At 40.8% G+C, this 25,771-nt stretch overlaps 2 protein-coding genes across 2 annotated transcripts; one reads left to right on the plus strand and one right to left on the minus strand.

The window, feature by feature from the left end:
* Window positions 1–349: 349 nt before the first annotated feature.
* LOC148853220 (Cytochrome b-c1 complex, subunit 8 protein) lies at window positions 350–2,821 on the minus strand. Its single transcript, XM_088943079.1, has 2 exons — window positions 2,551–2,821; window positions 350–723 (listed from the first exon to the last, which is right to left on the minus strand). The coding sequence occupies exons 1-2, from the start codon at window positions 2,718–2,720 to the stop codon at window positions 675–677; spliced, it is 219 nt and encodes a 72-aa protein (XP_088799205.1). The 5' UTR covers window positions 2,721–2,821; the 3' UTR covers window positions 350–674.
* Window positions 2,822–2,836: 15 nt separating this feature from the next.
* GLY2 (Metallo-hydrolase/oxidoreductase superfamily protein) lies at window positions 2,837–24,797 on the plus strand. Its single transcript, XM_088943078.1, has 7 exons — window positions 2,837–3,358; window positions 3,440–3,562; window positions 5,394–5,555; window positions 21,697–21,775; window positions 22,037–22,150; window positions 24,052–24,228; window positions 24,459–24,797. Exons 1-7 carry the CDS (start codon window positions 3,312–3,314, stop codon window positions 24,531–24,533), a joined length of 777 nt encoding a protein of 258 aa, XP_088799204.1. The 5' UTR covers window positions 2,837–3,311; the 3' UTR covers window positions 24,534–24,797.
* The last annotated feature ends 974 nt before the right edge of the window (window positions 24,798–25,771 follow it).

Genomic DNA, 25,771 nt, shown 5'->3' on the forward strand with positions numbered 1-25,771 from the left:
CGGCTTATCAAAATAAATTAACTAATTAATTAATTCATGCCAATGGATACGGTCAGACTGGAAAAACCAGAAATCGGTCAGCTGACTGATATCGGTTTTCCCCAAAACTAGATTTTCTTAAAAAACCGTTGATTTTGGTCAGCAAACTGTTGACCTGGGCGATTAACCATCTGAACCGTTTGAACGGTTTTGACCGTTTTTTATTTTTTCATTTTTTGTCAGAATGGGCCGACCATTAGATCCGGTAACCAAACCCCTGACCGATTCGGTCTCTGGGTCGGTTTTAAAAACCATGGCCTGCACAATCAGTTTATGTGATCCTAAGTTCCTAACCGTCTAATTGGAGACCTTTATTGGTTTAAGCAAGACAATCCAACTATTTCACGCGAAGCAATTGTTCAGTTACAGCCATTCAAAGAGGTGCTTATTGGCTACTCCAATAAATAGGAGTTGCTGCTGAATACGATGGATATTACAAAATGTCATAAACATCAATACGAACTACTATTGTTTGGAACTTGAAGAGGAAATAAACATCGTTTGTTTGGAACTCTCAAAAATTCAGATTGGCCAGGTGGAAAAACACGAACAATTATTGTATCATGATCCATGACTTGCATACCAAGAACCCAAACTTCTTCCATTAAACTAGAAACGAGAAACAATGCAAGGCTTCAGTATCTGTGTTCCAATTTCTCCTTCTCCTTGTAGTTCTGGACATACCTGCACCCAGTTGCATATAACAGGTATAAGAAATTTTACCATTGGTGCCTAAACTTCTGTCAATCATAATCAATAAAATGAAATTTCAAAGATTCAATATTAACAAACTCCATATCTCTCAGTCAGCATAAAGCTTCCATAAGTACAAGCAATTATTAAGGATCCAATAAAATGTAGTAACTTCTATTCAAATCCCATTCACTCGTTATTTTATGATAACAGTTCAGAAATTTTATTGCAAATCAAAATCAAGGAAAAAATGACATATTTAGCAGCTAGTTAGCTGGAGTGAAGGTGGGCTTTGGCACAACGGTTGGGTTGCTCCATTGCGACCTGGGTGGCCAGGGTCCAAATATTGGAAACAGCCTCTCTGTATGTGCAGGGGTAAGGCTGCATACATCTGTCCCTCCCCAGACCCTGCATTGGCAGTGGCAAGACCCTCACGCACTGGGCTGCCCCTTTTATCTGGTTAGCTGGAATCAACTAGCAGGTCAGAAGTACATAAAGGAAAAACACAAAATTTTGAATCTTCATCTGCTTACCAAGGCAGACCGCAGACCACCAATATAAGTCAGTTCTGCTGGCCCCTTCTTTTGGTAGAGGCCTAGAGCATCATCACTCTAGAGACCCCATCTAAATGGGATGTTCAAACTGGATGACATCTTACTTTCCTAATGCTATGGGTGAAGGACCATGAAGATGGCTTAATCACCTCTCAGTCACTCATTATAAAGTTTTGAATCCCTTTCCACTACAAGTTACCTGACCCAGTATGGATGGTAATGATTCCACCTGCTCATTTTCTGAAAATCACTCCAATACTAGAATTACTGGTTACTGATGCTGCACCTATCAAAGTTGAGTTTGATTTTGTAAGGTGCAGGTAGTTCCCAAGGTAGATAACTTTTTGTTCTTGACTTGGAGGATGAAAATATACCATGCCATCCTATCTTCATTATCTATTCCATAGCCACTGATAAAAATGTTGGACCCAAAACCAAGGATGTTTTCCTAATGGTGAGAATCTTTATGGAAATGGTAATTATATCTGATCCTCCACTAAGAGGGGAGCCGAATAATTGATCCAGACTCATCACAACCACAACCGCAATCATGACATCACTAGTCTATGGCTTTAATAAGCAAGTCAAAATGTTCAACAAGCACAGAATCAGGGATCAGAAAAAATAACAGCAAAACAATTAGCCACACTTTCCGTCCGTTATTAATAAAAACAAGAAGACTGAGGCTCTTTTATTTAGCTAGCAATCCACGTTTTATTATTTGAGTTTTAGAGGTGATTTGCATTGATTTCCATCTACATCACTGAAACTTGCAAATTAGATTAGCACACCGAAAGAAACAAATAAACAGAAATAAGCAAAAGTGGATTCAGATTATCAACAAATTAGAAAGTTAAATCGAATCCATCAATCGATTACAAGAATAAACACAACTCAAACAATCAATCAAGTTGAAACATTGAGAGAACCCACCAATATATGCCAAGACAAGAAAAACCCGGTTCAAATAACCAATCAAATTGGAAACATTCAACAGAACCCTATCAACCCATAACAAATCGAGTAAACGCCAACTTAGATAATCAATCAATCCGAAAGATTGATAGTATCCACAAATCAGCTACCACTCACGAAAAGAAGCAAAACTCAGTTCGAACAACCAATAAAAGTTAAAATAAAAATCAATAGGTTCTACCAAACCATGTAAAAGACGCAATCAATAACCAATCAAATCGAATCGTTATCAAATTTCGAGGTTCTCCATGAGAGAGAGAGAGAGAGAGAGAGAGAGAGAGGTGCTTACGTATATGTCCCAACGAGGGGTGTAAGAAGGAGAGCGGCGCTGACCCAGTTCTCAGAGACCTTATGGTGAATCTTACTCGGCAAATCCTTCCACAACCCCGACATCACCTTCTGCTGGAACGGCGACAAAGCATACACCACCGCTTTCATCCTTACCGGCGTCTTCCCCATTCTCTATCTTCAAACGCCTCCTCACGTTAGCAGTTAGCACAAGTCCCCTCTTGATGATGCTCCTCGGAGTTTCGCCTCTTTCGTCTATGCTCTTGCGCCTTGCATTTCCCCTCCCACATCTCTGATTTTCTCCGTCTCCCTGTTTGGCTGTTTAACCCGGGAAAACTTTGGCTGTCCATCATCAAACAGCCTCTGCTGTCCACGGGCTTTCTCCACGCGACACGTTAATCCATACCATAAGCCATGCCTTTCGCACTGTTACTGTTGACGGAATCATATGGACTAACGTGTCACGTAGAGAGAGTCCCGTGGATAAAACAGACTGTTGAACGTAGAAAGCAACATTCATCAACCGCGCGTTGGGGTAGAACTTTGTACTGGTTCCAAAGATCTAGAGCTTTTATTTTGGTGCCACGATGCATCATACGTGTCACCGGCTGGCTACGGTTAGAGTCCGTGGCGGACGACGAGCTGAATACCTTGCCTGAGACTGGGAGATTCTCCAACCGAAAATCGTAGAAACAAGAAAATCTGAAGGGACCGGACCCTAATTAATTTACCAACTAACGAAGAAGAAAGGAAGAATTCGCCATGAAGATCCTCCCCGTTCTTTGCCTTGAAGACAACTATTCGTACATGTAAGTTCTTCGCAGTTTGGACCAACTAGTCAGGGTTTTACAACGATCATGCATTTCTTATCGTCGCCTCTTGTATTGCAGAATCATCGACGAGACATCTAAAGAAGCTGCGGTTGTCGATCCCGTGGAGCCAGAGAAGATCCTTCGGGTGGCTGCCGAGAATGGCGTTGATCTCAAGCTCGTTCTCACCACTCATCATCACTGGTAGCCTACTGTTTTGGTTTGGTCACTGATATGTTGATTCTTGCTGAAACTGTAGATTTTGAAGTCTATGGGTTCTGCGTGGTTGATGCTTCGAATCATTTGTTGACGTTCGATTCATAATTCATAGTTTGTAGGTTGGCTAGTGAATCCAAACACCAAGATTCATAATTCGTTCAGTTGATGCCATCGATTAACTAGGTTTAGGGTGCCAATTTACTAAGTTTACAAGGAATATTTGCTGCTATCATGAGAAAGAATGCTTCAAGAATTGAAGTGAAAAGAATGGCTGGACATAACAAGGTCCAAAGTAGTGAGAAACGACTTGAAACTGTAATAGTGTATCTTCCATTAATTGTCAGAAAAAGGATATTCACATGAGAGGGTTACTCGCTGAATTAGAAATGTCTTGTATTAACGGTTGTATGTAGCAGAGTGTTGGGCAGTCAAAAACAAAATATAGTGTGGCAGAAATGTGTATGAGTAGTGAGCAAATGGGTAGGTTCTACCAGGAACCAAACGGAAGTGACCTCGAACCAGCCAACCCTAAGGGTTCAGTTCCAAATCTTGGAACCAACCCCCACCCAAGCCAGTTTCAGGGTCCAGGGGTTTACCCTATCCAAACCGACCCAGATAACCAGTGTTGGAACCAAACTGGCCTTGAAAAAAATCCCAAAATACTTTGAGGATGTGAAGGTTTGAACTCACGCAATCATGGTTGCAAAGACTGGTGATCATGGGTTAAAAAATCCCAAAACACTTGACCATTGAGTCACTTAAGCAATTTGATAATTTTTCTTCAGTTTAATGTTTGAATGTGTATAATAAGTAATGTAAAAGGTAATATTACAAGATTTAAATTATAATAATAAGTTTTGAACTATATATTAATATACTATGATAATCTACAGATTAAATTACTTAATTTAATTGATAAAGGTAGGTTCCACCTTCCAGGTTTTGCCTTGGAACTGAACTGAACTAATCCGTGATTACGCTTATGTGTATGCTGAGATGAATGAGTGAAAAACTAGAAAAGATAGGATCAGAAATAAAGTTGTTCAAAGGAACCAATAGGTGATAAAACGAGAGAAAGTAGATTAAGATGGTTTTGATCACATGCATAGAAGACCATCAACAACACCCGTAAGAATGAGTTGTTGTAAGTTGAAGTAGCTAGAAGGGCTAGGGGTAGACCAAAAAGGACATGGCTAGAAGTAGTAAGAAACGATTTGAGTGCCAATAATTTTACAATGGATATAGCATTAAACAGAACAGAATGGCAAAACAGGATTCATGTAGCCGGCCCATATAGTTGGGAGTTGGGACAAGGCTTAGATGATGATGATGATGATTCTCAAAAGTAAATGTATACTCAACGTGTACTTTTCTAGTAAATTGTTCTTGTCCTTGACATGCATACCTTTTTTTTTTAATCCAGTTTTTCAGTTTGACATATTGATTTGTTTTCTTAATGAGTCTTTTCTTCACTAGCAATTTGAGTTTAGATTTTCTTTTTTTTTTTCAGTAATACAATCTGCAGACGTATGATTCATGATAATTGTGGATGATATAGGTTTGTTTTTTGTGTCTCTAGCATTTTGTTTTGTGATATGTTTTGAACACTTAAAAGCTGTTATTTTTGTTAAAACCATAACAAGGTTATGCATTAGCTTGGGTATGTGTTGGTTAGTTCTACAAAAATGAAATTCTGAGATACTGTTATTCATGGATGATCTTTGTGATTTTAAAAAACTAGAGATGTCCATCCTTTTACTTTTATTTCAGATTTAAAATGCATTTTCCTTACAGTTAGCTTGTATCTTTTAAATAGGGACCATGCTGGTGGCAACAATGAGATAAAGAAGCTGGTTCCTGGAATTAAAGTTTATGGTGGTTTGGTAGATAATGTGAAGGGATGCACAGATAAATTGCAACATGGTGATAAGCTGAAACTGGGGAGGGATATTGATATATTATCGCTTCACACCCCTTGGTATGCTTTACATCCTTTGTTCCAAATAACTATATCCTGCTGAATTTGTTCTGCTTCAGCTGTGCTCTCAGGCAATATTTTGAAAGGATTTCTGATTAGAAAAAAATTAAGATAATGTGCTGATAGAATCAACTTCTCTCCTTAATCAAATATGGGTAGTGGGTGAGGCATGTGTATAAGAGACTTAAGATGAATCCCAAATAAATTTTCCAATAACCTAAGGTGAACCCCAAACAAGAGGTAGAATCTAATATTGCAATATGACACCGAGTTTCACATTCAAGGACTTTAATGTAATATCAGCCTCATTGGGGGTCTTTTTTGTAATTCTAGATAATTGTAATATTAATATATATAAAGAGAGTCTCTTATTAGAGAAACATAGGTAGGCTGAAAGTTTTTTCTTCTTTTCTATCTCATTGTCTTCTCCTCTATTTTTTCTCACCATATTCATGACAAAATGGTATCAGTTCAACAAGAATGTTTTGATGATGATGAAGAAAGCGTTGATGATGGTGTGGTGCCTTCAGATTTTCTATTTAACTTCATATCTATTTATTTATTTAGTAGTCCAGACCTGTAAAATGCATGAGTTTTGTTAAGAGAAATTGAAGTATCCCTATGACATTCTCAATTGAGCCAAGTCAGTCAAAGTCCAACTCAAACATTATTATTTGGGTTATGTCTAGCCGGTCTAGCTACAATTCAAGTCTCAGCCTAATGGGGGTGGCCAAAATTTGTATTAATTTTTATGATTTTTAAATGGACTTTAAATTAGCAAAAATTAAACTTAAAATGAATACAATTTTATTATTTTTGATTAATATATAGAGTCTATAAGGGGACTGGTCAAACTTCTGTATAAGGATTCTTCTTTTGGTGGGTGCCCTGGGTCTTTCTTTCTTGAGCTGTTGGGACTTGGATCATTTCTCATATTTGCAATGTTTTTTCTTTTGAGTTCTATTTTATTTTTTTATTATTTTTTATTGGAAACGGTGACTTTTGATGAGGGCAGATTTGGCCCTCTAGTGGAATTGTGACACATGGCACCTCATGCCAACTAAGTGTGGCCTCTTGACAGCTCGCCCCAGGCAGCTCGCCATAGGCAGATCGCCACAGACAGCTCGCCACAGGCAACTCGCCATAAGCAGCTTGCCACAGGCAGCTCGCCATAGGCAACTCGCCATAAGTAGCTTGCCACAGGCAGCTCACCATAGGCAACTCGCCATAAGCAGCTTGCCACGGGCAGCTCGCCATAGGCAGCTCGCCACGGGCAGCTCCCCATAGGCAGCTCGCCATAAGCAGCTCGCCATAGGCAACTCGTCACAGGCAGCTTGCCATAGGCAGCTCGCTACAGGCAGCTTGCCATAGGCAGCTCGCTACAGGCAGCTCGCCACTAGGTAGCTCGCCACTAAGCAGCTCACCACTTGTAGGGTAGCTCGGTACAGGAGTAGTTTGACGTATCGCAGGAAGATCTCCTGCCCGACGACCTGGCCTAGACACCGACCCGCCGACTGACACAGGCGCCGACCTGACAACCTGGCCCAGACACCGACGCGTCGACTAACGCAGGCACCGCCCTGACAACCCGGCCCAGGCGCTGACCTGGCCGCCTGATACAAACGCCAGTCTAACGACCTCGAGGAGTTCACCACTGTACCTCAGTTCTGACGGGATGTGACGAGTCTTACCGTTTGGAGGCTTTTCACCCACCTAATCCGCGAGGACTCCGGTATATAAAGACCTCACCCCCCTAAGGGGGGGGGGGGGAGAGGGGAAAAAATGGAGGTAATCCCTGCTCTCTAGCTCTCTCGTTTCTCCAATATCATCTTCAAAGCTCTCTACAATCAGAGTGCTAACTTAAGCGTCGGAGAGCCCCTGTCGGGAAAATACCCCCGGGTCCTCTGATTCAATTCTCGCAGGTCCCTCAGCTCCCGTCGCCTACAAAGAGGAGGAAAAGATGAAGTTCTCGCAGGTCCCTCAGCTCCCACTGCCTACAAAGGAAAGAAGACCACCTCATGCAGAGGGCAATCAGGTAGCGTTGCACCAGGGAGCTCCACCATTCTTGAAGTCACAGGCCGCCTGGTAGGGAGTTCGCCACCAGGTAGCTCTCCACTAGGCAGTTCGCCACCAGGTAGCTCTCCACCGGGCAGTTCGCCACCAGGCAGCTCTCCACCAGGCAATTCGCCCCTAGGCAGTTTGCCACCAGGGAGCTCACCACTAGGGAGCTCGCCACCAGGCAGTTCGCCCCCAGGCAGTTCTCCACCAGGCAGTTCGCCACCAGACAGTTCTCCACCAAGCAGTTCGCCACCAAGTAGCTCATCACCAAGGCATGTCACCACCGGGTCAAATAACGAGGTACTTAGCCAAAAAAATTTTACATCACAAAACATTGGTACGTGGCCAGAAACGGTTACATCAACTTTCATTAAGGATATCAAATAAACATCTTACACTGTCAACCACTCAGACAAAGAGTGTTGACCCCAAACAACATCAAGAGTCACAATACAGCCCAAAAAAAATTTTCCCTGAATGTCCCCTACTTTGCCAAGCTCTCTACCACATAGTTGGTTGATCTCCTTACCCATTTGAATATTACTCCACCTTCCCTTGCCAAGCAGATTATTTCCCTTATTTGCTATCAAAAATTCCATACACCCAACTTCTTTGTTTGCAGCCACCCTATTAACAATTTAGAGTCCCCTTCCACTTCCAAGTTTTGAAATCCCCATTGCTTGGCAAACCTCAGGCCTTGTAGGAGAGCCAAGATTTCAGCTCTCAAAGAGTCTTCCACTCCTATGGGACCAGAGTATAGTGCCACCACTCTGCCCTCCCCATCCCCGACGATGGAGCTTCCATCAAAGTTTAATTTTACCCTTTGTTGTGCTGTAGGTGTCCAAGAAGGCTAAAGAACAAGCTGTTTGGATGAAGAGTTTGCCACTGTTGACCAGCCCCTTTGCATATCATCCACTGAAAAGTCTTTAAATCAATGTTTTAAAACACAGAGGCATGACGCGAGGCGTTCCACTACCTAGAGGCGTGAGGCGTAGTTCAAAACGCAAGAGGCATAAGCCTCCCGAACACAAGGTGGAGTAAGCCTCCTTAAGAGGAGGGGGGTTAGGAGGAAGGGGGGATCTCATTTTTTCTTTATTTTTAATAAAATTATTTTATATTAAGAAGAACAAAGATGCATAACATTAGTGGAAAGATGGGGTCTTTTCGCCCCCCCAGCTAAAGGGGCAGGGGGCAAACCACTTTCTTTCCCCTTAACTTTTCTTCCCTTCCCTTCCCTTTCCTTTTCTTTTCTTTTCTCTTTTTTTCTTCTCTTTCTTTTACTTTCTCTTCCCTTCCTTTCCTTTCCTTTCCTTTCCTTTCATTTTTTTTTTCTTTTTTCTTTTTTTTTCTTTTTATATAAGATGTGCATGAGGCACATGAGGCGTATACCTCTAGCATGCCTCATGAAAAAAGTGCATGAGGCATACCCTTAGAGGTGTCAGCGCCTTTGGCATACGCCTTGGAGTGTTTTTGGAGAGCCTCGCCTAGAGGCGCCTCCAGGCATATGCTTCCTACGCCTTTTAAAACACTGCTTTAAATAAGTCACTTACTTTCAGCCAATGTATGGCTTTAATGGCTACACAGTCAATGATTTGTTCTATTGATCTTTGTGCCCCTTGGAATATTATGTTATTCCTTTCTTCTCTTAAAGACCAAAGAATGGCTGCTCTTGTTGCCCTCCACATCACTCTTCCCCTTTTTCTTTGGTAGTAGGGAGAAACTTGGGTTGAAAAGACTTGTCACGTCCGGGAGAGGGGTCCACCTGTAGCCAAATAAGGAAGAAAACCAACTCCACACACAAGAAGCAAAGGGACAAGAAAGTAAAAGATGTGTTATTGTCTCACCATTTCCCAAACAAAGGCAACAAACACGAGGGGAGAAGCAGTGATTCAGCCTCCTTTTTTGTAAATTATCTAGAGTATTAATTTTCTGGAGCACCACCTATTAGAAAAAGGCTCTTATTTTTTGGGGTACAGGATTACACCAGACTTCCTTTGTAGGAAAGGAGCCTCTTGGGTGCAAGGATTGAAGGAGGGCGGAGAAGAAAGAGGCATAGGTAAAGGAGCCAGAAGGGGACTCTAACTAGATCCTAATGTCCTGACAAGAGAGGTCCAGTAATGCAGTATTAAGAAGGGAGATAAGATCATCTACTAAGTCCATTTCAGATTCCTTTAACGCTCTCCTTAATCCTAGATCCCAAGAGTTTTCATTAACAAGCACTGAAGAATTCACTCTCTCTTTGTTGAGGGACAAAGAATAGATAGGTGGAAATCTGTCTTTGAGAGGAGTGTCCCGAAGCCAGACATCCTCCCAGAAACGTACTTTGTTACCCATACATGCATCATACCTGACCGTCGGAAGGAAAATTGGTAGCAAACTATGAATTTCTTTCAAAGGAGAAGCCTTTGTTGCCTTAGGATCGAGACCAGCGTTCCATCTGTTGTCTGCCATGCCATGAGTACTTGCAATTACATTATGCTATAACTTCTCTTTCTCTAAAGGAAACCTCCACAGCCATTTACCCAACAGTGCCATGTTCCTAAGTTCTATTTTATTCATAAAAGAGACTTTTGGCTATCAGTCATTGTCTTTGTATGGCATCAATACTATGAAGAGACATGCGTGCCTTTGTATTGATTTCAAACTTTGTATGACTGATAGCAGTAGTGTCTTTGTATGACATCAATACTATGACGAGTAGCAAGTCTTTTCATGGGGGAGTTCTTTTCATTGATTACATTATTAGCTGTTCAGCTGCTATCAAGTTTTATACCACATAGAATGGATTCTAGCTCTATAATATGAACTGAATGATGCACTGCACAATCTTGTGTAACCCACTAGTGCTATCAGTCATTATCTTTGTATGGCATCAATACTATGGTTGAGCAACTAAAATGGACTTCTTAATAAGGCATCAGCCAAACAACTTCTAACAGTGTAGGTTCACATTAAGAAGCCCACTTGCACTCCAAAAAAGTTGCTGTCTAGTCATCCCTTTCTTTTCCAAAGTGTCCTCCATTGTATCGGTAGCTTGATGCACACAATGAGAGCCCTTGATAATGTTTGTTATTGAAGCTTTTCCCTCATGATTGTTTTTTTTCTTTTTGATAAATGAGTGAAATTTTATTAAACCAGCAAATCAATTTGGAAGATTGGAAGGTAAAGGCTATAGTAGGTTCTCTAGAGTGTTCCATGTCTGGTTGACCTTTAACCTACTTGGGTCTTCCTTTAGGAGCTAACCCAAAAGAAAGTTGGTTCTGGTATCCAATTGTGGATAAATTTGAAAAGAGGCTAGCTGCTTAGAAAAAGGTTACATTTCGATAGCGGGTAGAGTGACCTTGATTAGGGCGACACTTGCTAGTCTTCCAGTTTATTTTCTTTCTGTATTCAAGATACCCTCAAGGGAAGCCAAGAAACTAGAAAAGGTGATGAGGGATTTCTTGTGGGAGCTAGGGGAAGAGAAGAAGGATCATTTGATTAGGAGGGAGATAGTCAGAAGGAGTAAGGAAGAAGGGGGATTAGGACTGGGAAATCTAGTTCTTAAGAATGAAGCTCTACTAGGGAAGTGGCTTTGGAGATGGCCGTTAGAGAGAGAGAGAGGTTGTGGCACAAGGTGGTGGATAGTATTCATGGCTGTTTGCAGAATGGTTGGGATGTCAGGGTATCTTGACAAGTGAATCTTGCAACACCCTGGAAAGCCATTCACAGAATTCTACCCCATTTTCTCAATCTGGTCAGGTATGATGTTAATTCTGGACACAATGTTCTTTTTTGGGAAGTCATTTGGGTGGGCAGCCAACCTCTTAAAAACCTTTTTCCCTCTCTTTACTCTCTTTCCCTTTATAAGGAAGAGCCGGTTTCCAGTTTTATTTCCTACTTAGATTCTTTTGTGGCCCTAAACTGGGATTTTGGTTTCCGTAGAGGGTTACGTGATGATGAAAGTGCTTGTGTTTCAGATTTATTGTCTTCACTTGAGTCTATTTGTTTAGATCCCCTCAAACCTAACACAAGAATTTGGACCCCTAACCCGAAAGGTTTTTTCACTTGCTCCTCTTTCTTCAAGTCCCTTTGTTCCACTTCTACACCTTAGAATTTCCCAGTTAAAGAATTTTGGACTAGGCCCATTCCCCCAAGATTGTTGTTTTTTGTTGGGAAGTTTATTATGGTAAGATTAACACCTTTGAAAACCTACAAAAGAGAAGACCAAAGTGGTGCTTATCCCCGAATTAGTGTGTTCTTTGTAAATCTCAGAATGGGGACTGTCACCATTTACTGATCTCTTGCTCCTTTGCTACAACTTTATGGAATTGGATTCTTACGTTGTTTGAGTGTAGGTGGAACCTGCCATCTGATACTAGCTTGTTGTTTAGTCCATCTGTTTTTGAATGGCACACAAAGAGAGGGAGAATTATGTGGAAGTGCATAAGAGCGGCTTTGTTGTGGACAGTTTGGGAAGAAAGGAACCCCGAATATTTTGTGAAAAAGAAAGGAGCTTCTCAGAGGTTAAAGAATGTATTCCGACAAGGGCAATTCAGTGGCTGAAAACTCTAAAGATCTTTGATTAATACTCTTTTGATGACCTATGGAGAAGCTGGTTAATAGTGGCTAATACTTCTACCAGGAAGGACAGACATGGGGTTGAATGGATGCCACCAGGGGAGGAGTTTATCAAGCTGAACTTTGATGGAAGTAGTCGAGGAAATCTAGGACCTTCGGGCATAGGAGGAGTACTGAAAAACAAAGATAGTAACAATTATATCTTTCTACTCAGGTCCTGTGGGTGTGGGAGACTCTCTAAGGGCCGAATTACTTGTTGCTGTACAAGGAATTCAGCTTGCAAATCAGCCAGGCATAGAGTATCTGATTATTGAAGGGAATTCTCAGGTGATAGTGGGTTGGCTGAAGGATCCGGACATTGTGATTTGGGGTTTTAGAGATCTTCTCAAAAAGGTTAAATGGTTAACAAGGAATATGACAATCAAAGTTCAATGGGTAGGCAGATCATCAAACTCATTGGCTGATTCACTTGCAAAACAAGGGGTTCTCTGGGATACTTTATTTTGGGCTTCAATGTAATTTCTTTTGTACTTATAATTTTGTAAGTAGCTTTAAAGGAAAGGTCGCATGTCGTGCCTTTCCTCGGGTTGCATGTAACTCTTAATTTTCCCCGATGATTGTTGTGAACTACCATAACCAGGCTATTGTTTCTTAGCCATCCCAGTACTACCTTGAAAGTTTGAAGTCACCTTTCATGATATAAAATTTATAGCTTCTTTTTCTCTTGTATTTCTTGTGAAGTTAGGAGCAACTATAGGTGCATATCAGGCCATGCTAGGTTGGTTGAGATCAATCATAGCCCCACTCTAGGTGTTGAACACCCAACCCAACCGTTTTTTTTTTTTTTTTTTTTTTTATGAATGAATGGTATTTTATTAAATAGAGATAGAAATAGTACAAGCATGAAGCACCCTAAGAGGAGGCACGAGGTGTTACCTCCCCTTAAAGGTGGTTCCAAACCCAACTCTTTTCAGGTTGTAGTTACAAATTAGCCAAAAATAGAGAATCCCTTGAAGCCCCTTGTTTAGCTAAAGAATCTGCCAAAGCATTTGCCGATCTACTAAACCACTGAAAGCTAACTAACATGGTTCCCGTAAGCCATTTGACTTTTTTGATTATGTCCCTATATCCCCAAACAACAGTTTTTGGGTTCGATATCCATCCCACTATCAACTTAGGGTCTCCTTCAACTATCAAATTAGTCACTCCAAGTTGGTTGGAAATCTGTAGTCCTTATACCACAACTAATATCTCAGCCCTTGTAGAGTCTCCATAATCCACTGGACCTGAGAATAAGGACAGAATGTTGCCATCCTTATTCCTCAAGATCCCTCCTATACTCGAAGGTCCTGGATTGCCTTGACTGCTCCTATCAAAGTTCAACTTTACAACTCCTTCCGGAGGGGGTAACCAACTTGCTTGTGTTCTATTTTTCTTGGAAGATTTGGAGGCCACTGCTGCCCAACTCCTTCGAAGGTCATCACTAGGGTAATCCGCAAAGAGATCAGTAGTTTTTAGCCAAAGGGTTGCCCTTGTTAGTATACAATCCTTTATTTCAGCAATGCTTCTCTCCTCCTGGAAAATTCTGGCATTTCTTTCCTCCCAAATGGTCCATAAGAGGGTTGCCTTAATACATTTCCACATTACTTTCCCTCTCTTTGTTGGCCAACCAAAAAAAGACGAATCAAAAAGCATATTTACTTCAGGGGGCAGATTCCACCTGTACCCATACAACATAAAAACCCAATTCCAAATATTTACTGTAAAAGAGCAAGAAATCAGTAGGTGATAACAATCCTCATTCTACACTTTACATAAAATGCACCAATTGGGGGACAAGCATGAATAAGATCTCTTTTTTTGTACATTGTCCACAGTATTAATTTTACAATAATTCACTTCCCAACAAACACCAGCAATTTTAGGTGGAATTGGCCTTGACCAGACTTCTTTAATTGGGAACAACAAAGGGGAAGAAGTAGAGCAAAGGGACTTAAAGAAGGAAGAGCAAGAGAAGGAGCCACTCGAGGCCAAAGACCAAATTCTTCTATCTGATTTAGGAGGGTCCAAACAAACATAATCAAGTAAAAGTAAGAGCTCAGCGGCAAAAATCGAATCCTCATCCCTCAACCCTCGACGGAACCCAAAATCCCAATTAAGAGACAATGGGAGAATGGGGGGAGAAAGAAACCTCGAAATAGTCTCCTTTTTATAGAGGGAAATAGAAAAGAGGGATAGAGGTCTTTTAATGGTTGGTTGCCCACCCAAACATCTTCCCAAAAAAGCATAGAATTACCATTTTAGACATCATACCTTACGAACTTGAGAAATTTTGGGAGGATGCCAAAAATCGCCTTACAAGGTGTAGTGAGCGTGGCCCGTTGAGATACCCCGGCATCCCAACCAGATTTAGAACAACCATGGATACTAGCCACCACCTCATGCCACAATCTCTCTTTCCAGAGGTCACCTCCATAACCACTTGCCTAAAAGAGCTTCATTCTTATTTATTAGGTTCCCTAACCCTAAGCCCCCTTATTCCTTGCTTCGACTCACCACCTCCCATCTAATCAAATGATCATTTTTCTCTACACCTGGTTCCCATAAAAAATCCCTCATCAACTTTTCTATCTTCTTGGCTTTGCTAACAGGTTTCCTAAAAACAAATAAAAAGTAGATGGTAAGTTTGCGAGTGTGACCCTAATCAAAGTTATTCTACCCCCCCAGAGAGATATAGTTCTTTTTCCACCTCACTAGCCTTTTTTTTCAAACTTCACTACCACTAGGATCCAAATGGGTTTGCACCTAGGGGAAGTCCTAGATAGGTCAAGGGCCAAGCAAAAATAGGGCATTCTAAGCAGGCAACAATAGACTCCAACTCCCTTCCCTCCACATTTAGCCCCACCACACAGCTCTTCTCAAGATTTATTTTCAAGTTTGAGACATTCTCAAAGAGGGTTATTAGATTTCTCAGATTCCTTACCCTCAATAAATCACATCCCTTACAAAAGATTATGATATCATCTACAAACTGAAGGTGGGTAACCGAAACTTGATTTCTTCCTAATCTCCATCCTCTTATCAATCAACCCTGTCTACTATTGACAAAAGTCTACTAAAAACATCAACAATCAATGTGAAAAGGAAAGGGGACAATGGATCACCTTGTCTCAAGCCCCTACATGCAGGGAAAAAATCCTTTACCACTCCATTTACTAAAACTGAGTAATGGCAAGACATCAGACAACCACCTATCCACTTGCACCATCTATCCCCAAAACCACACTTTCTGAGCACCTCTAGCAGAAAACTCCAGTTTACTAAATCATAGGCCTTTTCAAGATCCAATTTGCAAACAAAACCTTGCCTACCTAATTAGTCAAGACCCCCAACCCAACCGTTAACCTGAATTAGTCAACTGTAACCCAACTCAATCTAGAATTCCTCAACCCTAACCCAACCCAAAGCTGGCATCTAGTTGGGTTCTTCTTAAGGTGAGGATTAGCTCATTAGAGTTAATTTTAACATCAACATTATAGATGGGAACAAAGCAACGGTGATTCAGGATAACATCCTGTTACGAGCCTTGGGGCTTATTTGGCCCGTAATAACAACCCGCTCTTCTTTCTATAGGGATGAATCATTATAATTACTTTTTGATGGTTACAATCGCCAAGAACAAGAATGGCCCTATATCTATGTAATTTCTTTCTAATAATGGATCATCGGATATTCTATTGTCTTCCTCATTTTGAAGCCTTCTTTTGAGTAGGTTTCAACCCTCTTTGAGCAGTGCTCTGGCACTGCAGCTCGAGGGATCGTGTCCTTTCTCTGTTCAAGAGAAAGTCACATAACAAATGGTATCAGACGTAGTTCAGTCCAAGGGAAAGGATGAATAGATTAGAGGAGCGCCTAAACAGGATGGAGAAATGGCAAGGGAAAATCCTTGCCCTTCTTGACAAAATTTTAGAGCGAACTACTTGTTTCTGTTGGAAGAACACAATCGACGAACCTCTATTCCTGAAGGAGCATTGAAGGTAGCAGAGGATTCAAGCCTTGTATCAAATCCAGCAACCTGTGTTGGTGAAACAATGGTCGCGGTCCAGAACAATGGTGTGAAAACCATCGTACTCCCTGTCGAGATCCATCAAATTCCCAACCCTAATCCTTCCATGGACCTGTCTATGGCTATCACTATAGCCCAACCCCTAATCTCCTTCTCCGTCTCTAAAGACAAAAAGAAGCCCATTCAAATAAACCTTGTCAACTTAACCCAAGCACCACTTCAACTCTCTTCATCTCGCCTCTTTCTCTCTCTCTCTCTCTCTCAATTCAATCTACCCTCACATTGGGAACCCATCCACCCGGCCCTCTCCTTTGGTCTTGGCACCTACATCGTCATTGGGGCCCAACCATCCCCTGCTTTTAGTATAAGACGCCATGCCACCTTTGGGCATAACTGGAAACTATCAAAATCAATCTACAAAAACCCTTACCCTTCTAACAAAATCCTACACTTTCTTGTTGTCACTTCCATTGCCATTCCAACCATTGTAGCAAGCTTAGCGATGGACTCAACGGTAACGACAACCATAACCCAAGCCATTGTTTGGCTTCAACAGCGAGGTGACAAAAGGACAACCGGTGGTGGGAAACCCACCTCCCTCTCTGATGCCAGGAAATCATCATACCACTGAAGCTCTACTAACCTTTTTCATTCCCTAGTCTCCAAGCTTGTCTTCTACGAATGTTGCCATTGTAACAAGGCACACCAAACCCTGATCCTAAGTTGGGGCTCAAATATCACTCTCCATCAAGCCCTAATGCCAGACCAGGTCCCATCTTTAACCGTATTCTCTTTGCCTCTCCTCCCTGAAACCCCAATGTTATCCCAAACCAATTTATCCCATCCCCAGTCCAGCACTTAAACTCAAACCATGAGCCCTTCCCATTTCTCCATCTGCTTTGGTTTGCATCCATAGACCCACTAATGTTTCGGGCAACTCGGCTCTACAGGTAATGGAAACCCTTAGTTGTTTCCTCTATGTTTTCATACAAAAATTCATTGCATCAGCTAGGTCCTAGTCATGCATGGCTTCTATAGTTGGGGCATTCAAGCAATCATTTGATATTTCGGTAACCATTTTGGCCAATAAGCCACCCAAACCAGTCAGTGATGTAAAGGTTGAAGTTCAGGAAGACAGAGAAGCTATTGCTGATGTTGTTCTTCTTGATACATAACCTCTGTCAAATGAGATTCCAATCCACAATCTTACGGCAACGAGATATTGCAAAAAATACACCTATGCCATTCAACAGGATGCTGCTCAAGTTATCTCTGTCAAGGCTCCGTTTGATATCACTCTGCTGCAAAAAATGGGAGGTTCAGCAAGAGAGCAAACTCTTGTTGAAGACTCTAATCCTAAGGGAGACAAGAAGCTAGGGCTCAAATGCAATGTAGGTGGTTCCTGTCAAGATCACGTTCTGCCCATGAAATTTGGAGATAGCCACAACCAAACCTGTTGTTTGGCTTCCAGAGAAGCTGTCAAAGGTAAATATGATGTGCAGGAGTTGATAAATACTACCCCACCAGTTGTCGACAATGGTTGATTTGTGGCTGTTAGGTGAAATGCTTGCTGGGAGCTTGACAACATGGAATTTGAGTCTTTGTGGGACCCATTATCTAGCTCAGACAGATGAGGTGTCAGGATTCTCGTTGAAGATAAAACCAGGTGGCAGCATTCCAAGAGCCAACATGGGTACATAGGATGATTACATCCTTCAGAATGAATTTAAGGTCCTTGTTGATCAGATCAATGACCTCCATGACCTCCTAAGGATCTGAGGACAACCGCTTATGGTGACAGGAAGGAAAAACCCCTAATTCATGTTTATATAAAAAATTTAGGCATTATTGTGGACTTGAACAGCCATTCAAGAAAAATGTCAAGTTGTATTGCCATGTGTGCTAGTAGCAAGTTCATCAGTGTGAGTTTAAATAAGAAAGTTACAATATATGATGAGAAGACCAAGAAAAAGACAGAAGAGTTATACTCTGAAGATGGTCACAAAGAAAGCATTAATACTGTTGATCGAAATTTTGATTGCAAAGAAGTTCTAATTGTGTATGCAAGGATTTGGAGGATGACCAAGGTAAGCTTGGAACGGTGGAGAAAATGTTGCCATGTTTTGGCACATGGGGAGTAGATGATATGATGATTAGGTGCCCTTGGCTGAATGACCATTTTGCCACTGTTTCTCATGGTAAAGCTATTAGTTTACACTCATCAATGTTCCAAATAACGACCCCATTCCTTTCACAGGGCACTTGAAGAGTGTGTCGCCATCAGCTAATCTCAAAGGCATTCAAAAGGTTATCTTGACTAGCAACAATGTGGTAATATAATTGGATGGATTCAGGGCATTGAAGACAGTGGTATATTGGTGAAGAAAAGCAATGCTCAAATCAATCGTTGTGGTGCTGTTGTAGAAGAAATTATTTCATTAGGATTTGATGGCAAGATAAGAAGAATTCCTCCTCTTAGCGGTCAACATAGGGATGCAGAATTCATTGATGTTGGAAGTCAGCCGAGGAAGCTAATCCTTGCCTGTCCTCTTGAACTTGTGTGGGTTTCAATTGGTTCAGGAATTGCCATGCTTCATGAATTAAAAATAGTGTCAACCAACAACCCTTGTTTGGTTGTGACGGTAGCTACAGTTGTAGGTGGGCAAATTGCTGGTATATTCCATCACTGTTGCTTTGGCCTTTGCATTAGGGGGTGCAAGTAGAGAAACTGTTGATGGGGAGCGTCTCTCTTAAGAGGTGAAGCACGACAACATGCTATACCACACTACCTGCACATATTGCCTGGTTGGGTCTGCTAACAATTCCATGATTGCTAGTAACATCACACTCCATTAGTTACAGTGAAGACAAGATTGATGACCATTGGAAAAGTCCTAGATGGGAATGACTCTGCTATGGCTTCACAACTTCTTCCACACAATATATTTGGGCATCTCAGAATTCGATGCTACTTGGAAGAGGGGGAATGTGTTAATCTGCAAGTTCCTCAAGTGGACCTCGAGGACGAGGCCATTTTCAAGGATGGGGGAGTGTTATGAGCCTTGGGGCTTATTGGGCCTGTTACAACAGCCCACTCTTCTTTCGACCCAGCTCATGAGCATCCAAGTTCGCAACCCATGGATGATATCCATTCCAGTGACAACGTGGAAATCATTGCCAATCTTTCTATAAGGATGATCATTATAATTAATTTTTTATTGTTACAACCGCCAAGAACAAGAATGGCCCTATATCTATTTAATTTCTTTCTGATAATAGATCATTGGATATTCTATCGTCTTTCTCATTTCAAAGCCTTCTTTTGAGTAGGTTTCAAACTTCTTTGAGCAGTGCTCTGGCACTACAGCTCGAGGGATCGTGTCCTTTCTCTGTTCAAGAGAATGTCACATAACACATCCTTATTTCACACCAAAAATTCTAATTGTTGGTGTTTAGGTTCATATTTTTTAATCCCAACTCTAACCCAACATGACTTCTCCAGGGTTGAGTTCAGGCTAACCTATCCCAAGTTGCACTAGGAGTAACTAAATCTTTAACTTATCTCTTTTTTTTTTTTGAGAAGGTAAAGTAAGAATTTTATTGATGAGAGAAGCTACAATACAACAGCAACCTAGTGAGAAAACACCAGGAGAACTACCACATTACAAAGCCCAAATGGAGTGGGATTCAAGGAGCTGAAAGACATTCTGATTTTTAAATTCTGAAATTACAGATAACCAAGAAGCAAATCTATTGACAGCCGTCTTAAGCAGATCTTCAGGAGCTCTAGCTTTGTTACAGAAGACATGACTGTTCCTTTCAGACCAGACAGTGACCAGGACAGCTGCGGGGATTGTTTTCCAGACCAGCTTCCCTTTCTTGCTCAGACCAGGAAGCTTCCAACTGCACTGCACCTCCTTTACAGATTGAGGCATAACCCAGCTGATGCCTGCAGATTTATGAAATGCTCCCATAGTTTAGCAGACAGAGGGCAATGAATGCAAAGGTGATCACCAGTTTCAAGAACCAATCCACAAATACCACAGTTCAAGTCGGGTCTGAATCCCACGCCTACTCAGATTAGATCTAGACAAGCATTTATCTAGAGCCAGAACCCAAACCAGAAAACTTGCCTTAGGACTGGTAGAGACCCAGATCTGCTTGCTAGGGAAACCCACATTAGCACATTGACTTAGCTTCTCTGCCATAGATTTAACTGAGAAAACCCCATCACCACTCTATTTCCACTTCCATTCGTCATCCACCTCAACAGAAACATGCTGATTCTGCAATAGCTGTAATAACTCTAGCAGCTGCTCCAACTCCCAGTCATGGAGGTTCCTTCTAAAGAGGGGACACCAAACAGCATACCCCTCCTCCCACTCAAAAGAGTCAAATACTGATGCATCAGGGGAGGAAGCACAATGACAGAGATTAGGGAAGACCTCAGCCAAGGGGGAGTCTAAGCAACAGGGATCCTTCCAGAGTTTCAGCCTCTTTCCATCTCCCACCTTATATTCCAAACCTTCTGAAAAAGAGGGGAAGTTTCTCATGATACCTTTCCACAAGGAACAACCCCACATCTGAAGAGGGTCCAAAGATCTCCAGTTACCCCAATCCACACCATATTTAGCAGCAATCAGAGACCTCCACCATGCATCCCTTTCAGAACCAAACCTCCAAATCCACCTACTTAAGAGGGCAGAATAAAAAATCTTTAGTTTTCTCACTCCCAGCCCACCTTTAACAGGCAAACAGACCTGATCCCAATGAATTCTCTTCTCATCTTCCCACCCCTTCCACAAGAAGTTCCTTTGGAGGGATTCTAACTTTTTAGAAACCTTGGAGGGGATGGGAAAGAGTGAGAAAATAGACTGGGGGGTTGGAGAGGGTACTCTTTAAAAGGGTCACTCTATCCCCTGCAGAAAGGTATTTGGCCTTCCAGGAAGCCAACTTCTCCATTCTCTCAATCACAGGATCTCAGACAGAAGAGGAGGTGCATTTAGCCCCCAGAGGGAAAAAAATTTCCTGGGAGATGATTTACCTGACAGACCAAAATCTCATCTAACTCCAAATTCTCCATATGGCCAATAGGAAAGATCACTCTTACAAAGGTTAACTTTGAGCCCAGTCACAACCTTGAACCAGCAAAGAATGCCCAACATAGATTCAAGCTGCTCAGCCAAGGAATCAAAAAAGCATAAAGTATCATCTGTGAATTGGAGAGGATGAACCTTCTCCCCTCCTGGAGCGATCTCAAAGCCATCCCACATACCTCCTTCCACAGCCAACTTACTGAACTGAGTAAAGACCTCCATAAGGCAGAACATGTTAATATAGGATGCACCATGTATTCTAATTTGTACATTTTGTTTTTTTTTTTTTTTTTGTGAGGTTGATTCTCTGTTGTGAAATGTTGGTCTGAATTTTTTATTTCTTATGGCATGCTTTCATCAGCCATACTAAAGGTCATATAAGTTATTACTTGACGGGCAAAGAGGAAGAGGATCCAGCTGTCTTTACTGGAGATACATTGGTCAGTAGAATGCAGAACTTTTTTGTTTCTTTTCACAATTAGGTTGTAGTGAAATTTAATGTATTAGCCATACATGTGATGAACATGCTAGGGACTTGGACCATCATTTGACGGCCACCATTTGGGTGAATTTTTATTTTAAACGTAACCCAGTAGTTAATAAGAACCTTCCAAGCATCTGGTTCTCGGTTGAGAACTGGTTTTATTTTTATTTTCATGCACTCCCATTTTAATTATGGTGATTTTTATCTATATTTGTAGTTCATTGCTGGTTGTGGGAAATTTTTTGAAGGCACAGCTGAGCAAATGTATCAATCATTATGTGTGATATTGGGATCATTGCCAAAGCCAACTCGAGTTTACTGTGGCCACGAGGTAAATCATTTTTTTTTTTTTAATTCAGGGATTATCATTTAAAACTTTGACATTATCAAACACTTGAGTTATCATGTGCTTTCATTAAGATAGAAAATTCATGGTCCAGAATCCAGATACAAAAGATCTGGTTGTGGGTGATCTTTTGGAATTCAGATTAGCTGAACGCTTTAGCTGTTCAGCAGGCTGTGGAACCAATGACAGTGCTCCACACCATTGATAAAATGCATGGGCCCCACACTGAGAGGTTGAATGATTGTGGCTCATGTATTTTATGACTGATGTGGAGTGTTATTATTGGTTCCACAGCCTGCTGAACAGCTAAAGCGTTCAGCTAATCTTATTTCGATTTTTTGAAGGCACAGCATTAGAAAACGTATAAATCATCAATTTATTATGTCTATATTGGGATCATTGCCAAAGCCAACTCAAGTTCACTTTGACCGTGATGTAAAAACAATCTATTTACTCAAGGGTTCATCCTTTAAATTTTTGACAAATCAAACACTTTTTTGTTCTCCACTTCTTATTTTTAATAAAGTATCATATTTTTTAATCATTAATGAGGTCAAAAAGTATTATTGTAATAGAAAAAAAAATACGAGCATAAAGGAACCATCCATGTAGGGGTTCCCCCTTGATTAAAGCATGTAGGCACATGGCTGGCACTCGAAGGATTGAGGTCCACCACTTAGTTGTACTACTGTTGCCTCTGGAGATCTATCAAGTAAACATGGTTCTAATTTTTCAATTATTTATTCTTCAGTACTTGCATTTAGGTAATGAAATGTATAGTCTATTGGGGCTCCCAAAAAAATAAAAAAGAAAGGGGGTTTTATAGTTTAGTCCACCCATAAACTTGGTACAGTTGGAACAGTAACAGGTGGAAGAATGAATCAAAACTCAAGGGGGGTAGTGATTCTCAATCAGATGGTTGAGAGTCATCTTATGTTGCTGCTTTTTTGCATTTGGAATTCTTTAGGACAGACCACCCAATGGTTGGAAAGAGCCTCTCTGTATGTACAGAGGTAAGGATTCATACATCTGGCCCTCCCCAGACCCCACATCGGCGAGAGCCTCATGCACTGGGACCATCCAGTGGTTCTCCTGAGACTCTGCATATGAGATGCATTTTGTGAGCTCTTACTTGAGGAACCTTCTATTAGACCTTGGGCTCAAATTTAAAATGCTCCCCTGTTGATAATAACTCATTCTGGTTTGTATTGCATGGTGAGATTTCTTCCCTTTTTTTCAAAAAAAAAAAAGATTTCTTCCCCTCTCCCCTTTGAACCCAAAAAAACTTTTAAGTTGGGCTGTTCTTCCTCCCATTGTACACTTGGAAAATTCTCAAAATGTTCAATAATCCAAAAAAAAAAAAAGCATTGAAAGTCAAATAATGAACCAAATGTATCAATCAGATCTCAACAGAGAAATTAAGAGGGATAAAAACAAGATAGGACTAGAAATAAAAAATAAAAAATCATACATCACCTTCTTCGAAAGAAATGGGACTGGAAACTCTAGCCATGATGAATGACCTCTTCAGCAAAACAGATTATTCTGAAACATGTAGCAGGAAAGGAAAATAAAATATAAGAAATTCTGTGGAATGTGAGTATTTAATAATTCAACAAATATTCTATATAGTATTAGTAGTTTCTAGTTAATCTAATTATAGTATTGCTTTTAGTGTACTTAGGATTTAGAAAAATAATCCTAGCTAGATCTGTACCCACAGCTCTCAGTCGTTGGACCATCACTATACTAAATAAGCTTCATACAATTACATAAAACTTCAATTATTTGTTTTTTTTTTTTAATGTTTTGTTTTAGCCTTTTAAAACCTTAGTTGGAATAGTTCTACTTTTCTCCATATAACATGTCACTTTCTATTTCTGCAGTATACAGTGAAAAATCTGCAGTTTGCATTAACGATTGAACAAGATAATGCAAGAATAACACAGAAATTATCATGGGCACAGCATCAACGACAGGGAAACCTCCCTACTATTCCCTCAACCATTGAAGATGAGTTGGAGATTAATCCATTCATGCGGGTTGATCTACCACAACTGCAGGTATTACTCTTGACCTCCTCCTCCACCACTACCTCTCTCTCTCTCTCTCTCTCTCTCTCATGTGAATTTAATGGTCAAATTCTTTTCATTATTCCTTTCTCTTCCGACCATCTAGTAATAGACCTTATATTTATTCACCAGTCGGATGTTCCTGCCACTGGCTTATGGGTTCTTTCAACTTGCGCAAACTTAATTTGATGCTAATGGAACATTTGCTTTCTTACCCACAGGAAAAAGTTGGTTGTCTCTCACCGATTGAAGCCCTCCGGGAAGTAAGGCGTCGCAAAGATAATTGGAGAAGCTGATTAAGGACTTAGATATTGTGTCATTTTACTGTATTTTATATGCATAGAGTAGCGCCTGTACGTGTGCTTGTGCATGTGAGAGAGACCAGATTATGCTTTTTGCTTTTGTTTTTTTAGGGAACAGTTCAGTGTAGTATCCTGAACCTTGGGTGGGTAGTGTCATACCCGAACTTCAATTTAGCATCCGCCATTAGTAGTCTGTCACATGATGTCACATGTGATTTATAATATTCTGAAATTCCAAAATTACCCTTTTAAAAGACATTATTCATTGTTTTCTTCCTTCAAGCTGAAACTAAATCAGAGCAACAATGAATGATAACCAAATGATCAAATGCTCTTCCACAAGTTAGCCAGAAAACAGACGAGAAACCAAAAACGACTTCCTCCCTCCAACACTGATATGAAAATAATTTTACGTACCAAAAACGACTTCCTTCCAGCTACTATATTCTTTTTTTTTTTTTCTGAGCACATAATTCTACGTACACTCAAATGTTCAAATCTGCGAACTTGCGAAGTGTGTTATATAATTTACTTCCCAGTTTCTGAGCACATAATTCTACGTACACTCAAATGCTTCCGGAGCAGGCTTTTGAGAGTCCCTACAGTCTACGGATGATGTTGAATTTTGGCTCATGGATGATTTCCTCCCAAACCAACCGTAGCTGATCAATCGGTTTTCCATTAGCGCCCATTTTCTAGATTGTAATCAGCCAAAAAATATATTTCTAGATTGATGCAAAGGTAGATGATGAAATGCATCAAATAGATCGAACTTTGAAGGCACCACTAGATGACGGTGGTTTTTTGTAAGTTCTTGGATCACTTACCGTTAAAGAGGTGGAAATATGGAATGCACAAGCCTTCGTCCTCACATCCGGTGTGAATGATATTCATCCACTGGGATCAGCGGAGAGAGAGGATAGGTATTGATTTTGGGAATACAAAGTGATCCATTAATTGTTTTCGAGTTCTGACAACTAATAAAATAGACATGTAGCCCTGACTGAGCTTCCAAAGTTGCGCTTTTGTTTGGAATCTTTTCCAGTATTTGTTTTAGAGATCAGTTACACGGGTTAATTCCGATTGCAGCTGCCTTCTGGTTCAAAATCGAGGATTCGTTTCCGTCACGTTTAATCATCAAGTTATGCAGAAAAACCGTTCAAGCTTGGTTTTTGCAGAAAAACTGTAAGATAAATGAATAAGACTTTTCAAAACGTGTCATTTGTATCATT

This window comes from Nelumbo lutea, chromosome 5 (assembly GCF_056320005.1).
Source record: "Nelumbo lutea isolate HS-2025 chromosome 5, American lotus-T2T, whole genome shotgun sequence".
In the NCBI taxonomy this organism is placed as follows: domain Eukaryota; kingdom Viridiplantae; phylum Streptophyta; class Magnoliopsida; order Proteales; family Nelumbonaceae; genus Nelumbo; species Nelumbo lutea.